Source organism: Martes martes (assembly GCF_963455335.1).
Source record: "Martes martes genome assembly, chromosome: 9".
NCBI lineage: Eukaryota > Metazoa > Chordata > Mammalia > Carnivora > Mustelidae > Martes > Martes martes.
In genome coordinates this window covers 120,838,262-120,856,776 of record NC_137896.1, presented here as the reverse complement: position 1 = coordinate 120,856,776, position 18,515 = coordinate 120,838,262, and the positions used below count along the sequence as shown (strand labels likewise).

Below are 18,515 nucleotides of genomic sequence, written 5' to 3'. Positions count from 1 at the left end.
AAAAATTTCTTTTGCCTTCTGTAATATGAAACAGCTCGCTGGCCTGTACCCACAGACTATGTCAAGGAAAAAGAGAAATTCCACAGAAATTCAATCACGACTACATATAATTAAAAATACGTTTCAAAGGGTGCTTCAAAAGAAATACACAATACAAGTAATGTAGTTTGTGTCCTTTTAATAAACACACTTGCATAGTTATATTACAATTTCGTAAAAATAAAAACAGATGACCTCATGCCAAGCGTGCCCAGCATCTGCACAATCTCAACACCTTTAATACTATAGTTTCAAGACACACAAAATAAAAATTTAAGGCAAAAACAGCACTTCGCAACAATTTAATAACTTATTACAGTAGCATCACAGCAGCATCCAATAATGCCACTTCAGGCAAAGTCTCTCAGTATTTCCATTATAGATTCTATTTACAAGAATTTATAACTAGGTAAAATTTATTCTAAGAAAACTTGGCAATAAAGCTTTGGACTGGAACTGGCATTTCTTTCTCTACTTTTCCTTCCCCCACTTTCTTTTAAACTGTCACTATTCATTTTGTATTTTAAAATAACAGTTACATTTTTTAATAGTTGTACTACTTTAAAATGACTCTTTTAAGATAAAGTTTTAGAGGAAACTATATAATGTGTGGGATTGACTTAAATTTTTTAATTTGCTAAAAAATCAGCTTCGGTTTTAGAACTCACTTTTTTCATCGCTGGAAAACCTATCAGGTTTAATCACAGACTTTAAAAATGATTATCACATACTACAATCTTGAAATAAACAGCTTTAAAAAAAATTAACAGGTATTTGGAGTCTTCCTATGGGGTTCAGATTTATCCCCATTTCAAAAATTCTGTGTTCCTGATAAACACTTTCCTTCTAATGTTTCTTTCTAAGTCAACTGAAACCCGCCTCTCATCCTGAACGAGGAAGAGAGCAAACAACGTGGCTGAACGGGAGGTTCTGTGAAGGACCGACTGCATGCGCTTTTAAGAAGGATTTACACTACTTTTACATGTCATTCAGTTTCCTTTACTTTTAGTTTTCTCTCAAATATATGGCAAAATACCTACACAAAGAGTGGTATTTCAGGAAATACAGTACACTTATTTTCCAGACCAACATCCAGCTTAAGTATGCCCTTATGGTGTGCTCGCTTCGGCAGCACATATACTAAAAAAAAGTATGCCCTTATGGGATTTGATTTAGTCCATGGGTACCTGATGAATGTATTATTTTTCTGACTGATTACAGATGCTAAGCTTTCCTTGAATGTCATTCTTGATAACTTATATTTATCAGGGTTACAGTGAAGCGATCTGAGCTATAAAATACCTTTGAAATAATTTATCAGGGTATTAGATAAGCCCAAATTCAAAATTAGAAAGAGAAAATGTTATACCAAATTGTGCAGCTAATTAGCAGTGGTCTGATTTCCACTCTCAGGGTTTAAAATGTATTTAAAGCAATGGTCCTTAATCTGAACCCAATCAAACAGTGCAAAAGCAGAAAGTTCAGAAAATAAAAGGCAAGACCAAGTAATCCGTACAATCTGGAAGATCAGCTGAATTCACAAGGACTCAGTCTTTGTACTGTCTCCTTTAGTGACTGCAGGCAATCTGTTATCCCACCTGTAAAGTGTTATTATTGCTTTCCTATTAATGTCGTATTTTATAAAAGTACCATGATGATGCCAAATACTAAAAACTGAGGTGGTCTAATAGTTAACTAGAAATCCCTGCCCCAGGGAACACACATGTACACCATCATACATCCCAGGAAAGGTAAGCATTTTGAAACACAGACATTTGAACTTTGTAAAGTTCTACCTAAACTGTTGATTCTTTCTCAAGAAAAAAGTTATGATTTAGGCAATGACTGAAATTATTCATTCACAATGTATAGGCACATTAACATAAATATTGCACAAAATACGCCTCTAACTGAAACTCAGAGATATAAAAACATATTTCACTCCTCTTAAAGAATTGTGAGGAAATAAGACTCTGATTGTATGTACACTTTTCCTGATAATACTCTGACATTCATGAACAGTAGATTGCACTGCAGTTTGTAAACATTTTAAATTGCATAAACTTCTCATTGATTTTCAAATATAGTTTAATACTGCCTACTAAAACCCCTTTTTCTTTCAGCTAGGTACTCTCACATCATTTACTTATTTATAATAATGTTTATTATCTTTAAAGTATTTTCTGTTCAAGGAAAAGGAGTAAAATCCTATGCCAAAGTAGCCAATGTGTCTGAAGACAAGATATTAGCCAGAGAATTCTGGGTGGTAAAACCAATCTTCTAGCCTCAGAGCAGCTTCATGGACACAGAAAAATGCTGCTCTCACACATCTTTTCTTCACTCGAATTCATTCCGGACTGAGCAGAGCCTGTATGCCTGCCTCAGTGGCATTTAAACTCTTCAAGGATTCCTTATGATTTTTACTAAATACGTTAAGAAGAACGTCAACATGTGTCCTTGTATGACCCAGGACAGGCAGTCACCTAATTAAAATAGGTATCATGAATTTTGACTTTAGAATGTATTCTAGATCTAAACGCTAAGGTAGGGAAGGTTTCCTATCTCACTGTCAATGATAGGAGCCTTTCATTCCTCCAAAAGAGTCCATTTTTAGGTCCCCAACAGAGAAGTAACACCTGACTGCTACAGCATACGGTGCGGGACCTTCCTCAGCCCAGAGCTCACAGACCCTAAGGAACTCCTACAGTACAGTGCCCGTTTGTGCGTGGCTGAGATGGAGGAAACATAGCCCACTCTGCACATCCTGCTGGGATAGGCTGCTTTCCTCTTTTCTGAGAAAAAGCTTCCCAGAAGTGTTATTGCTCCCACCCAGAAACACACAGAAAATAGAAAAAAGGTTATTTCCAGTTCTTGGCCTTTAAACGATTTCAATATTGGTTCTCATGGTGGCATATTAGAAAGTAACAGTAAACAGTGCATATCTGGGAGCAAATCACATATTGAACCAGTTAAGAACTCACTGTGATTAGGATCAGATCAAACATAAGAGCAAAACATAAGCAAGTTTTATCTGAACTGTAATGAATATACATGTTGCAGTAACATTAGAAAAGCATGGCAGCCCATTCCAAACCAGTGAGAATAGTTTGTGCAAATAGTGGGTCTTTGTGTGTTTGAACTCCCACCATGTAAGGGCAAACTCAATATGCATGCTAATGACCTACAATTACCAAATTAAAAAAGAAGAAAAATGCTAAAGGATGCCAGAGTGAACTGCAGGGAAAGCCACACAAAGACCCACTATCCTTTAACTTGTTACAAAGAAATTTTAACTGTAAATTAGAAACACAAAGAAATAATCACAAGTGGCTCTAACATTCAAACGGAGTTAATGAATTGTGTAGGAGATATTTGATCAGGGCTGCCTGCCCTGCCTCCACGCTAGAGTCAAACTTGGATAGTGGGTCTCTGGGGTGCTTTCACACTGGAAGACAACATTGGGTCCTATAAAAAGAAAAATGAGGAATAAAATGAACATAAAGCAAATTAAGTGGGTGAGAAAAAAATTTGACTAGTAACATGCAACATCAACTAAACAAATCAGAACTATTAAAATCCTCAATCTTTAAAAAACATCCTAATCACATAATAAAATGAAAATACTAATTGTTAAGGGCCCAAGAAACACAAATGGTAATCTAAAATTTAACCAGTTTTCACAGACTCATATACTCCTGGCTGTTCTTCCTTTAGAATAGTTTTTATCTCTTCTTTGTATTCCTTATTATATAAGACTTAATTGGAAAAGAGTGTTCCTCCACTGGAAAACAAGAGAAACAACAACAACAACGCACTTGGAAACCTGTCCCTTCACATCCTGGAAAAGCCAAACGTACTGCTGCACTGGGTGTCTCCAAGGTTCACTAGCCAAGAAGCTTCCAGACCCCACAGGTCTGACAAGTATCTTCCCCTCCCGGGGCCAGGGAAGGTACCTCCCGCATGTCCAGTTAATGAGATAAGCGGGCAAGCTCTGGAAACTGCCAAACCATCAGCAGAGCTTACCAACGGTCATGTAGATAGCCCACATTTTGGGGGGATGTTCGAACCATAAAAAACTCAACTCCTCCCACATCCAAATTGGGAAATTCAGTTGCTTTATCTAAAGGAAAGACTTCTCCCAGGATCAGAACTATTTTTGGAGCTACAGGCTCTACAGTGAAAATAATGCTCTAATACTTCAATTTTATAGTATTTATAATTTTATAGAATTTATAGTATAAATTCATAATACTTGCACTGAATCATAAGCATATCTCAGATTGACTGGGTTACCATTTATGTGTTCTCAGAAACTAAAATGAAAGGCTAATAAATATTTTAGATAATTTCACAATGATAAAAATACAAATCATGATGAATCATGATGTATTCTGTAAAAAAAAAACCAACCAAAATCAAAAGGGTGGGGGAAAAGTGACATTTTATAAAGGTAAAAAGCATTTCTAAGTGCTGTTTATTCTCTAATTATTATAAATGCGTGTTTACTGTCAAATATAAGAAAGGCTAGGCAATTACTAGAGATAATTTTATAAAATGCCATATTTCATACTGTGATCTGGATCCTTGTTCTGAAAAGAGTGAAACAGATCTTGACTCATTTATCTCTTATGGCATTAGGCATCTTAAAAAAATCACCTAATAGAGTTTTGCAAACAAACAGTTTAAACAGGTTTTTAATTCTCTGCTAACCTGGATGATGTGCAAATATATGGATATTAAATGAGAAGGTTGCAAAATTAATAGCACCTGTACTCTCAAAGGGTAATTTGAGTAAGTGAATATGGTAATTACTGGCTGCTCTTTATTAAGCAGAAAAAGATCATTAGAGGTAAAAGGATGGTGGTAAAGGGAAGTTGAAGTATAGACTGCTCTTTAACTCAAGAACCTGTAAAAGAGTTGGCATCTTTTCAGATACAGTCTAATAGTAAGGTCTAAAGCTAAGAGAAAAAGTATTTAAGCAGTATAACTTTTGATTTTGTGAAAAAATTTCTTTTGCAATTTACTGCTTTCATCACTAATATAGACTTGCTAAGAAGAGTGCTGAGTTTAAGACATGCTTGGGGACAGAATGTGCTGCATATTAAAGCTTTTGTACTAGCTGAGAGCAAGCAGTTTGGTATTACTCACACTGTTGACTTGGATCGGAGTCTGTTGTCATCTTAACATAGTTTGAAGGAAAGAGACCAGTCACCCCGTTGATTTCGCCCTGCCACCAGTCAGGATCATCTTTGTTCAAAACATTGATAAGCTGTCCCTTGGAGAAATTCAGTTCATCCTCGTTATTTGCCACATAGTCATACATGGCAATCACCTGACACACTACCAGAAAAAGAACAAAATAATAGATTAATTATTCCTACAAAGATCCCATGTTACAACTAGGCTAAAATTTCCCTTGAGCTGCTCTCTCTCACCCTCCTTCCTCCATTCCTTATTTTACAAAACAAGAATCTCCCAGCTACAGTTAATCCACATGAACTACTGCACTTTAAGTATGAGAGAAGAGGAATTCCACCTTGAAAAATTTGAAGCAATTAACTGGTTGGTTCAATTGTCACCGAACAGTTGACTGTTTCCACACAGAACTTTTTACAAAGGAAGTTCTCATTAGGTAGAATTATAAAAAGAAATAATTTTTACTATTTTTCAAAGTTTATGTTAATCTCAGAAGCTGCTGCGTTTCAACAAAACTTCTAGAAGCTGCGACACAAGTTAACCCACTGCCGTACCAGGATGAAAGGCAGGTGTAGTTCTTTCACTGCTTGGACCCAAAAGTTTAACGTGGCTGGCAGGAAACCATCCTTTCTGTCGCTTTTTTCCTCTGGCCTGTAAGATCAGCAAAAGGAATATGAAAGATGAGATAAAAACAATTACTGAGATATACACTAAAAAAGGCTGTGTAGTAAGAATTTAGCCCTGTCCCAAAAGAGGTATGAACTCTACCTTTGGCTCCTGGGAGGTAATCTCTAAACCTGTGTTATGTCCTGACTGCTCAGTGTCTTATTTTCTCTGGGGGCCTTGACCATGCCAGACAGTCTAACAATGTGACTTATGGTGGATGCTTTGGGTCACATATTATGAACTCAACCTCCAGAGGGACTGGAGACTCAGTTAAGCCATATGGGCAAAACCATGTCTATGTGATGGAGCCCCAGTAAAATCTCTGGACACCAGAGCCTGAATGAGCGTCTTTGCTTGGCAATACTCGGTGGTATGTGTTGTTGCCAGGAGTTAATGCTGCCCGCGACTCTACCGCGAGAGGACAATGAAAGCTCTGTTTTTGGAACTGTCCTTAAATCAGTCCCATATATCTCTTCTCTTGGCTAATTTTTTTTTTTTTAAAGATTTTATTTATTTATTTGACAGACAGAGATCACAAGCAGGCAGAGAGGCAGGCAGAGAGGCAGGCAGAGAGAGAGGAGAAAGCAGGCTCTCCATGGAGCAGAGAGCCCAATGCGGGGCTCAATCCCAGGACCCTGGGATCATGACCTGAGCTGAAGGCAGAGGCTTTAACCCACTGAGCCACCCAGGCGCCCCTCTCTTGGCTAATTTTAATCTAAATTATTTTGCTGTAATAAACCGTAACTATGAGAAGAATAATTTCAGTCCCTTGTGAGTCATTCTAGTTAATTACTGAACTTGAGAGTGATCTTGGGGACCTCCAAACTTAACAACTGGTGTCAGAAGTTAGGGTGGTCTTGGGGACTGCTGAACTCTGCAGTGACCTTCCAGGTTAGTATCAAACAACCAGAAGACTCAATATGCATCTCCAAGTGCTGCTGAAATGCCGTTGTAGAAGGCTACTAGGAGGCCTTTGGGGCTCAGAGTGCTCTGCATATTTCACACAAATAATATTTATAAACTAAAAACACTTTTCTAGAGTTCTCTTAGTAAGTTCAAGTTAACCTTAAAATGGTACAGTGCACAATGAACATCTCTTGGAGCTTTGTTAAAAATGAATACAGAGATCACAAACACAATTTGTGGAGAGCCATGTTTCCCATTTAGTTGGATTGATCTTCAAAGCAAAACAGGAAGGTGGGATTTCAGGGGGTTATTCAAGATACTGAATTTTGAACCTCCACTGCTCTCTAGGAACTGTGTAAGGCTGATCTGTAAGAATGAAGCTGTGTTTATCCTCCATATTATAATCACATATCAATTTTACATAAAAAAAATACAGCTATTTTACCCCTCATCATCTTTCAATCTTAAAATGCTTTTTAGTTTTTCTAGTAAGGAACTTTTAGGAGAAAAGAACTCTCTTTCTGTATCAAGACATATGCAATAACTGCCTTTAACATTTTAGGAAAAAACTAGGTTCATTTATGCCTACATTTCCTTTCCTTTCACTGCTGTTTCAAAAGCATAAGACTATGGTGGGCAAAGTCCAACAAGTTTCTCAGTACATAGTCTGGATCATGTTTCTTTTCCTGGAGAGAGGCTATACAGCAAGCTGGGGTTATCCCAGGCAAAGGTGATGCTATGCTTTCCTTTAAGAAGGTGACCTGTGGTTTATTAAAGCAGGTATTATTGGAAAACAATTATGTCTATATAGAAAACTATCCTTCATATTGTTACTTATAATATCAGCTCAAATGTGCTAAAAATGAACAGGGAAAATACTAGAGGGAAAATAATACATTAAAATAATATTGATTACCTTAGGTGGTATGACTATAGGTGATCTAAAAATTTTTAATTTTTAATATGAACATGCATTACTTTTATAATGAAAATGATAAATGTTACTTCAAGGTTATTACCTGTAATTCCCCTTGCCACCACCCGCTTGAATTTTTCTTTAGGATTAATATTAACTGCCCTGGTGCAAGACTTAGTTGTTCAGAACCAGAAGCCACATATGCTGAAGTTACTTGAGCAATCTCTGAAAAGAAGACAGATAAGAAACTATGAATTCAAGACAACTAAAACACTATAGTAATTTTCCAACTTCATTATTATACATACCAGGTTTCTTGTTTGATGTTCCAGATTTGCTAGCACTCCCAAAACTCTGTAAGAAAAAGACATACTGTTTTACCATTTTCTAATAATCCAGATGTAAGAATGCAAAGGTTACTAGGAATTAAGAGATTTCTAATTCCCAGGACTGTTTCTTTAAATGAAGATCAAAATAACATACATACATACATACATACATACATTCATTCATTCATTCATTTGACAGACAGAGATCACAAGTAGGCAGAGAGGCAGGCAGAGAGAGAGGAAGGGAAGCAGGCTTCCTGCCAAGCAGAGAGCCCGATGCGAGGCTCGATCCCAGGACCCTTGGATCATGACCTGAGCTGAAAGCAGAGGCTTTAACCCACTGAGCCACCCGGGTGCCCCAACAATTAGTCTTATATTAACCAAGTAAGTAAAGAATCCAAAACATAATTATGGGGAGATCTGGTCTACTAATAGACATTATACACAAGTGGTTGATGTTGGCATCCAATGATTCAACAAGAATAGCTTATTAAATGCATCTTTCCTGAATACCAAATGTGACCAGATACCTCTCATTTATCAGGTTAGCATCAATGCCCACAACCTACAACATACCTTAAGGCATATTTGAGTTTTACTGCTATTTGCTGCTGCCTAGGAGTCAATGTTTTTAATTCTTTTGCATATTCCCCCCGAACCTGACATAAGAACAAAAAAATCCATGCCCTGGGTGGCAACTATAACCTCAGTCTGACTTTACAGCACAGTTGCACCAACAAGCTTTCTTCATTTCAGGAATCTGAACAAGTAAAGGGAAGGAAGGGAACACCTTTTTTCTGTGAGTGAACACAGCTGTAGGGGAAGTACTGAGGCTGAAGAGATGCTAGGCACGACTTCCGAGCACTTACGCGAACAGTATTTAGAAACCACCATTTGTGTAACAGATGTGGGTTACAGCCGATGAATTTTACATACAGTCACTTATTTAATTCTCACAATAACCCTATTAAGTATTATGATTATCCCCACATTACAGAGAAGGAAACTGAGGTACAGAAAGGTGAAATAACTTGTCCAAGGCCTCTAAGTGTTAGAGCCAGAAGTCAACCTAGATGGTTCTCACCGGGCAGTTTGCGGATCCCTGGGGACGGTCCTTGAGCCCCTTTCAAGGGGCTTTTTCATTAAATAAAGACCTTTTTCATTCACAGTATTAAGACGTTATTTGGTTCTTTTGCTGTGCTGACATTTACCCCAAGGAGTAAAACTGCTGATGCCTTACATGAATCATGACAGTGGTGTGAAATTATACTAGAGGTCACAGTATTTTTCACAACCACATAATCACAGGACAAACAAAACCGGGTTCACTTAAAAATGTCCTCAGTCGGGCACCTGGGTGGCTCAGTGGGTTAAAGCCTCTGCCTTCGGCTCAGGTCATGATCCCGGTGTCCTAGGATCGAGGCCCGCATCGGGCTCTCTGCTCAGCAGGGAGCCTGCTTCCTCCTCTCTCTCTGCCTGCCTCTCTGCCTACTTGTAATCTGTTTCAAATAAATAAATAAAATCTTAAAAAAAAATGTCCTCAATCAAGCAGTAAAAATGTTATGAAATCTTAGTGAAACACAATCTTTTGAAAATTCTGTGTGACTAAATGGAAGCAACCCTACAGCGTTTCCGCAGCATACTGAATAGAAGCTGGCTATCTGAAGGAGAAGCACTTGTGTGATTAAACTATGAGCTGAACTGGGGTTTTCACGGGACATTTTTACTTGAAAGAACAACTAAAGACAAACTCTTCAGACTCAGGATTTAGCAGACTTTTCTCCAAGATAAAGCATGTCTGTCACATCAAGGAATACAGCTGATGGGACTTGTGGCCAATGATCCAATTCGAGATTTCAAGAGAAAATTGAAATTTTGGAAAACTTCCATCTACTACCATGAGTTTGACAGTTTCAAAGTATTTGAAGATTTTCCCATGAGATCTATGGTGCTATTAACAAATAAAATTTTTTGATATTGTATAATGAAATGTGGCAATACAAGGAATATTTGCATAACTCAGGGATTCCATCTTTCCCAAATGACCAATGCATGGATTAAAAAATCCATTCAATGCCAAAACAGAGTGGTGAATTTTAATATAACAGTAAGAAATGTTCACTGACATGGCTCTAGATTCATGTGTAACTAACCTGTAACAATTTAACACTTATTAAGTTTTGGTATAGTAATATCAAAGCATAACCACAGGCACCTGAAAATGTTAATAAATACTCCTGTCTTCTCCCATATCTGTGTGAGGTTGAATTTTCTTCACATATGTCAACCAAAAGAATGTATCACCACAGACTGAATACCGAAACAGTGAAGAATATCTAGCTGTCTTCAAGGTAAGCCAGACATTAAAGAGCTTTCCAAAAATACAAAACAATGCTACTCTTTCTACCAAACTTTCTTCTTTGAAAATATATTGCTGTTTTTCATAAGAAGGAAGTTATTTATATTACCATGTAATAGGTTTACATTTTAAAAGATTTTGTTTATTTGTCAGAGGGAGTGAGCACAAGCAGGAGGAGTGGCAGGCAGAGGGAGAGGCAGGCTTCCCGCTGAGCAAGGACTCTGTCCCACCCCCAACATGGGACTTGGGGATCATGACCCAAGCAGAAGGAAGACACTTTAAAAGACTGAGCCATCCAGGCATCCCTACTTTTGTTACTTTAAAATAAGTATTTTTAAAATTCCACAGTTTTAATTTCCAATATGGAAAATATAACTATGTGTAACCCATATATACATGTATTTTAACCTATATATGTATTTTTAAAATACATTAAATAAAAGATTTTATTTATTTATTAGAGAGAGAAGAGAGAGGAAGTGGGGAGTGGCAGAGGGAGACGTAGAAGCAGGCTCCCCAACGAGCAGAGAGCCCAACATGGGGCTCCATCCCAGGACCCTGGGATCATGACCTCAGCCGAAAGCAGATGCTTAACCAAATGAGCCACCCAGGCATCCCCCACCCATACAGTTTTAAAAACTCTTCAGAGTGCCCAATAATTTTTTAAAGATTTATTTATTTATTTATTTTAGAGAGAGAGAGAGAGAGGGAGAGAGAGTGTGAGTGGGAGAGGAAAGAATCTCAAGCAGGCTCCCTGCTGAGCGCAGAGGCTGAGAGACGCAGGGCTGGATCTCAAGACCCTGCTGAGATCATGACTTGAGGTGAAATCAAGAGTCGGTTGCTCAACTGACTGAGCTACCCAGGTGCTCCTAAAATCCCCAGTAATTTTTAAGAATGTAAAAAGTTCCTCAAATCAAAGAGTTTGAGAACCGCTGTATTGTATGGCACTAGTGGTACGATGAAAAGAAGCAGGAACTGAGCGTAGGATGAGTCACATTAACACCAGAGCTGCAAAGATTTACAAACTCCTTGAAGGTGATCCCTGGGATCTGGGACTCTTTTCCTAGCTTCAGTAACCATGACGCCCAGCTCTACCTTTGGCTCCTACTCTTAGAAATTTCATGAAATCCTGTCCCTCTTATCTAACAGGATCCCCACAATAAACTCTATTTAACTGGTGCCACCTTCAGTGATGTCCTTACAACCAAAGCTTGTCTATACACGGGTCTCTGTTTTCAGTATGAATCTCAATACACAAGAATGGAATAATTTTGTTTCTTTATCAAAATAACTCTACCTCTTGATCTTTTGGTTTGACATAATTTGATGGAAAAATTCCAGTTCTATCTCCAATGCTTCCTGTCCACCACTCTCCATCTTTCTGGGTCACCAGTATTTCTTCACCTTCAATGAAAGTCAAATCTCCAGGTTCTACACTTGAATATGAATAAAGTGCAATATACTCTGTAGGAAACAAAACAAAAAGAAATGAATTTTGGTTGTAAGATTATAGAAAGAGAAAGATTATGTTAATCTCCAAACCTTGTGTAAATTAACTGGAAACGACCTTGTAAGTTAAGGAAACAGAATGTAAAAAGATCTTAAAGTAGAAAAAAGAACGAGGCAATTATTTAATAATTTCTAGAAAAAGATTATTTAACTTAAAGCTTTATCATAGGGTTTCTTCTTTTGCCTACTGTAGCATCATCATCACCACCGTCTTATCACAGAGAATCCAAAAACACAAATAGGTAGAAGTATCTCTACAGAGTTAAGATATGAAAATATTTTTTCAATTTCCTTACACAAAATATATTTTAATATGCTAAGTTCTTTTCTCTCTAATTCTTTTATATATCGTTATGGAAATGCCCAATATTCAGCTGACATCAGTACCAGTAGCCAAGTTCTACCACAGTGACCCAGCTCCTAGCACAGTGCTTGGCACAGAGTAGATGCTCAATACATATTGACTTTTTTTGGAAAATATATTGGCTTTGGTTTCCATCCCTGTCATTACTGCTACTTAGAATAAACAGTCAATGACCTGGTTGTAGAAGTCTTTCTTAGTTTCTAGTTAATTTTATTTTTATTTATTTATTTATTTTTTAAAGATTTTATTTATTTATTTGACAGACAGAGATCACAAGTAGGCAGAGAGGCAGGCAGAGAGAGAGGAAGGGAAGCAGGCTCCCTGCCAAGCAGAGAGCCTGATGCAGGGCTCGATCCCAGGACCCTGGGATCATGACTTGAGCCAAAGGCAGAGGCTTTAACCCACTGAGCCACCCAGGTGCTCCTCCAGTTAATTTTATTTGTCAACATGGAATTTCATCTGTACATCATAAACTAGAAATGACTAGGAACATCATCTACAACCTACTTACTGTTCATGTTCCCAGTACTACTCAATTTAGGTGATTTAACAAAACCAAAAATGCCTGCAAGGTTTAGGTATGCTGCAATTAGCAAGGTCTTCCCCAAACACTCCTTCCTCCCTTCCTAGACTCACTTCACAGCACTCATTCCACAGTGAACCTATGTATGGGTCCAGTCTGGCTGGTGATCTGAGCTCTCTAACCTTTCACAGCCATGCCCTGGCTCTTAACTTCCCCTCTGTCCACAAGAGCTTTCTCTTCCCTTGTCACTATGCGAAATTCTACTCCTTGCTTAAGATGATCCAACACTGCCTTGTCCGCGGATTCATAGGTCCTACTCAAAATTCAGTTCTATGTACTCATTACAGAATTTCTTACAGTGGTATGCCTATACTCCCCAGTCTACTGTGAGGACTTGGGAAACTGTGTCTTATTCATCCTTGTATTTTTCAGGCTTTAGCACAGAAACTTTAACATAGTAGATACTGAATAAATGGTTTAATTTATTATTAAGCTAATCTTCTTGAGCAGTAATGTAAACATAAAATGTACTTCTACTATTCAACTAATTTTACAGTGGACGTATACAATTCATTTATAAAGCTATGTAAGTGTTAAATGTCAGAAACTTAGGGTGGATAATCTTTCATTTTTTAGTACACTGAAATAAAAAAATAAGTTATTAGTCAGCCCAAAGGGCTATAGAAAAAAATTTCTTTGTAATAATTATGATAAAGTGTACCTTGATTTCAAATCCTACTTAATTTATATGACACACTGTAATTAGAATGTAATTTGTAAGCAACTAAATGTATTAAAATTGCCTAACCTGGATATCTAAAATAACAGGAAAACAAAAACCTTCATGCTATCTCACTGCAACATTTTTCATTTATGATCTTATTGAGTCTATGCTGAATTTTTATAGTACCGATTTTCTAAAAGTGCCATATGTTTTCTATATTCTCAATATTCATATGAAATAGCTAAGGGGCAGGTTCTTCTAAGCCTACTTTAACAGCGAAGACACGGAAACAAGGCAAATAACAACTGTGGGAAGTCAGACAATGAGTCAATAGCTAATCTGACTCCCATTTAATTTACAACTTGCCAAAAACTCACCGTCTCCAACTGTATAGGCTGCAGAGGTAGGTTTCTTGTTTATAGCTGCATACAAAGCTTCTGGTCTGCCAAAAATATATACAAACAGTTTTAAAAAAATAATGAAACAAAGACATCAACAAGCAAAAACCAAGAAAGGTGATCAGCAGGTTTTTGCAGTACTTTCTTTTAGGGCTTTCTAAAATTAATTTAAATATTGTCTCAGTACACAGGCTAGAAATATTCTCATAACACAAAATCGTTAGGGGACTAAGAAGGGCCTAGTTATAAACCTCTAAATTTTTTAATGAAGTAATTTCAACATGATTTATAAATAGTTTTTTAAAGTGTGAGATACTTTGCCTTTCTAGAGGAATTTAAAAAAGACACAAGTGCTTTGGTAAATGGACAGTAATTTAGTAAAGCACATAGGGGGCTTGGCTTGGTACAGGGAGAAACAAGAAGAACATAATATATTAATTTTAATATTTGTTTTGAGCATAGAACTTTATTTTTATATTTCGGAAACAGTAAAGCTTTAATTTCCAATTTAACCCAAGAAACTGTCTTTAAAAATGTGGAAGACAGTCGTACTTAAGAACTAGACATCTGTAGGATGCACCAGTGCTCCCCAGGACCCTGGAGGAAATTATACAGTAAGGCAGTTCTCAGGGAACAGACTGGAAACTTACTCCAGCTCATGGTCACAGCTTAACAGACTGCCTTGTTTAAGGCATGATCTCTCCATTACTGTAGGCTTTCAAGTTGCATGCCTTATCTGCTAGAAAAGGTCAGTAACTGAATGAAAAGTTAGGGGGAAAAAGCATTTAAACTTACTGTCTTTGCACTTAAGTTTTCTACTCCATAAAATGTTACGGTGTTTACAATGGAATACTATGCAGCCATCAAAAGACATGAAATCTTGCCATTTGCGACGACGTAGATGGAACTAAAGGGTATCATGCTTAGCGAAATAAGTCAATCGGAGAAAGACAACTATCATATGATCTCTTTGATATGAGGAAGTGGAGATGCAAGGCGGGGGAGGGGTTGGGGGGAGGTAGGAAAAGAAAAAATGAAAAGACGGGATTGGGAGGGAGACAAACCATAAAAGACTCAATCTCAAGAAACAGACTGAGGGTTGCTGGGGGGAGGGGGGACGCGAGAGGGTGGTGGGGAAATGGACATTGGGGAGGGTATGTGCTATGATGAGTGCTGTGAAATGTGTAAACCTGGCGATTCACAGACCTGTACCCCTGGGGATAAAAATACATTATATGTTTATTAAAATAAAAAAATTTAAAAAAATGTTACGGTGTTTAAATAGATAATTCCTATCAAGGGCCCAGCTCAGTGCCAATATGCACCCATCAGCTCTGAATTGTTATCACTTACACAATTTTAAGTCTAAAATTCCATGTCAGACTGAAGAGTAAATTTCTGCATTTGAACTAAAAATTCCTACAAAGAGTCTCAGCACTGAGAAGGTTTTTAAAGATTAATTTACTTTTTTCATCTCATCAATTAGAAAACTGCAAAGTAGGTTATTCTATACAGCCTGACCAAAAAATAGCAGAATCCGAACTCAAGCCTCTTGATTTCCAAAGACCTGTCTCATTCAATCAGATCACTTTTCTATTTAGATCAATTTTCATGAAAAACACAAGAGACAGCTGCCAATTGTTACATTGGAGTACTTATTTCTTAAACATCTTAAAGATGTCTGATGATCTGACTCCCCGGCACTGGGAAATAAAGGCCAGAGACCTTGTCTAATTTTCACTTGCTGTTCATCTGAAAATGGATTCAACTGACTGTTCGTTCAATGACTCCTCTGCTTCTTCACTGAGCTAACATGACTGAGAAGCTAGTGTGCACCGAGATGACATGATGCAGGGAAAAACTGAAAAACGAACAAACAAAAGACATGGACCCTGTCCTCCTGGAGCTTATGCTCTAGTAAGGGATATGGGTAAGAAAATGCGTAACTACAGCCCAGTCTCTTTCGAGCAGTTAGAGAGGTGTGATCTTCAAGGAATTCTGGAGGCCCAGAAACCGCAAGCCCTCCACTCTGGCAAAGTAAACCTTTATTTAAAAACTGACAGTGCAAAGTAAACAACAAGGAAGAAGTGCTCCAAAGGAAATGAAAAAGAACTTCTCTAACTGACCTGATAGCACAAAGAAAACAACAGATCTCAAATTTTAAGCACTTTGAAAACTTTAGGAATCTGAAATAACTAGAATAAAAGATATTCTAAAACTGGTGTAAATATCTGAAGTGCACTTTTTTCATTCCAGGAATTACCCTCCTGATAGTCAAACTCAAGCGTAAGTGTTTTACATTCTACGGTGGACTCACTAGGGAAAACACCAACATCCACATCTCATGGAAACACAAAATGCTTACTCTTCCCGCTTGACTTCACTCCCAGGGATGATTTTGACATAAGATTTTGGAAACCATCCTCTTCCTCCATGTACCTCCCCAAACCACCAATTTTCTTGCTGCTCCAAGACAGTAATAATATCATGTTTTGAGAAGTTCAAGTGGTTATCTTTCTTTGCAGTCCAAGAACAAAGGGCCTGTGCCTTTAGGTTTTCTACAACCTGTCCCTGTGAATACAAAACCACAAAATTTAAAAAAAAAAAAAAAAAAGGTAACCATGATTTCTTTTTCCTAATATATAACTTATTAACTGTTTAAGCAGAGACAAGTTTGGTGTGGTGGTGACTTAAGATAACCTTTATCTATCAATTGATTTAAAATGATAGATGACAGAACATTTGAATAGCCTTCTGTTTGTTAAAGACTGAACACCTACCATTCAAGGAAACATCTTGGCACGAAGGAACACTGGACTGGAGGAGAAACACTGGGCACTCAAGAAATGTTTCCATAAATCCATCAAGTTGACATCACGGAACAAGTGCAAAGAGCTACTACAGCCCTTCCTATCCTCTAGTTCCTGACACCCCCTCCCTGCGGTCACCACAGGTCAAAGGTCACGCCACTAACCAATACAGATGGGCTGTGCTCTCCTCCCTCCACTTCTTAGCTTTTGCTCCCCAACTTCCTCCTCGTATTCTTACTCATTCTCCTTTCCTTGCTCCTCTCGGAGGAAGGAGTGTTTTGTTGATAAGGCTCATCTCTTTACCTGTGCCCTAAATCTACTATACCCTCCATTTTCCAAAGATATTTTGTAACATTGTGAAGTGCCTCTCTAAAATAGCCAATCTCTCCATCTCTCTACTTAATTTCTACTTCTAAATTCCTTAAAGACAGGAACTCAATCCTTTTTAATTTAGGTTCTGCACCCACCACACTACTGAACCTCTTCTTGACAAGGTCACTGATAACATCAAAGTGCAAAAAGCTTCTTCCAAACCCATTATCTTCCCTGATGTCTGAACAGTGCTGACATCACTTACATCCCTGTCCTTCAGAAAACTCACTCCCTGGTGCTTGATGGATCCCATCTTTGGTCCAGGCCCTTTCCTTGCCTGTTTCCACATGACTTCCCTAAATTATCTTATTTATGTCTATGTCTTTTCAAATCTTAAAAAAAAAAAAAAAAAAAAAAAGATTTTATTTATTTATTTGTCAGGGAGAGAGAGAGAAAGAGAGCACAAGCAGGGGGAGTTGCAGGCAGAGGGAGAAGCAGGCTCCCCACCGAGCAAGGAGCTGGAGGTGGGACTCCATCCCACTGGGATCATGACCCGAGCCCAAAGGCAGAGTGGCTTCCTCAAATATATATCTTAATTTTAACTTTATCTCCTGAGCTCCAGTCTTGTAAGTCAGACTCTGCTTATGGGGCCTTCCCACCACGTTGTCTCTAAACCAGATACCTAAGTTGCAGGTGTGGGATGCATTTTTGGAACCCACGGAACCCACTCCTCTTGCAATGCCCACCAAAGACAACGCCATCACCATCCTTCCTGTTACTCGAGCTAAAGATCCTGAAAATGTATAGAAGGGAAATCCATTTCCTCTTCTCCATGTTTTCTCTCCTGTGGCACGGGCTCACATCATCCTCTCTCGTTCCTCAACTACTGCAGCACCCTTCCTTCCTTAATCTCCTTCCTTTGCTTCCTTCCACTAATCTAGCTCCTATACTACTGGTGGGGTTAGGTTTCTAAAATATATACCTCTTAGAAACTTTCAGGGGCTGCCCACTGCCAAGCTGCTGGGCACTGTACCAAACACTTCACAAACAGACCTCCACCTCTAACTGCACTTCCTGACCCTTTCTCCACGAATCCTGTACTCTGGCCACACTATAAATAATTCTCATCCTGCAAACTCTTTGTATTAACATGCCTCACTGATCTTCCCCAACTTATTTTTTCACAGGAATAACGTTCCTTCTCTGTTTGCTAAAATCTTGCTTATCTTCAACTTCCCGCTCAAAAACCTGGCTCTTTGTGAACCGTGCTCCAATTTCCACAGACTGAATGAGATCTGTCTCAGCCGTATATACCTCAAGACTTTGCAGAATATCTTTATGACAATACTTCTCATAATTTACAATTATTTATTTCTTTTTTAAAAAAGATTTTAAAGATTTATTTATTCATTTGGGAAACCACAAGCAAGCAGGAGGGTGGGGGCAAAAGGAGAGGGAAGAAGC

The 18,515-nt window shown here is 38.0% G+C and overlaps 1 protein-coding gene across 2 annotated transcripts in view; it reads right to left on the bottom strand.

The window, feature by feature from the left end:
• The window catches only part of ITSN2 (intersectin 2), a 137,332-nt gene that overhangs the window by 34,908 nt on the left and 83,909 nt on the right, over positions 1 to 18,515 (bottom strand). For both annotated transcript variants that reach the window (XM_080813960.1, XM_080813959.1), the window contains 7 exons: positions 16,295 to 16,500; positions 13,909 to 13,973; positions 11,709 to 11,875; positions 8,032 to 8,077; positions 7,827 to 7,948; positions 5,790 to 5,886; positions 5,188 to 5,379 (listed from right to left, as the gene is read on the bottom strand). In XM_080813960.1, coding sequence (XP_080670086.1) covers positions 5,188 to 5,379; positions 5,790 to 5,886; positions 7,827 to 7,948; positions 8,032 to 8,077; positions 11,709 to 11,875; positions 13,909 to 13,973; positions 16,295 to 16,500 — 895 coding nt within the window. The remainder of the gene's footprint in view (positions 1 to 5,187; positions 5,380 to 5,789; positions 5,887 to 7,826; positions 7,949 to 8,031; positions 8,078 to 11,708; positions 11,876 to 13,908; positions 13,974 to 16,294; positions 16,501 to 18,515) is intronic.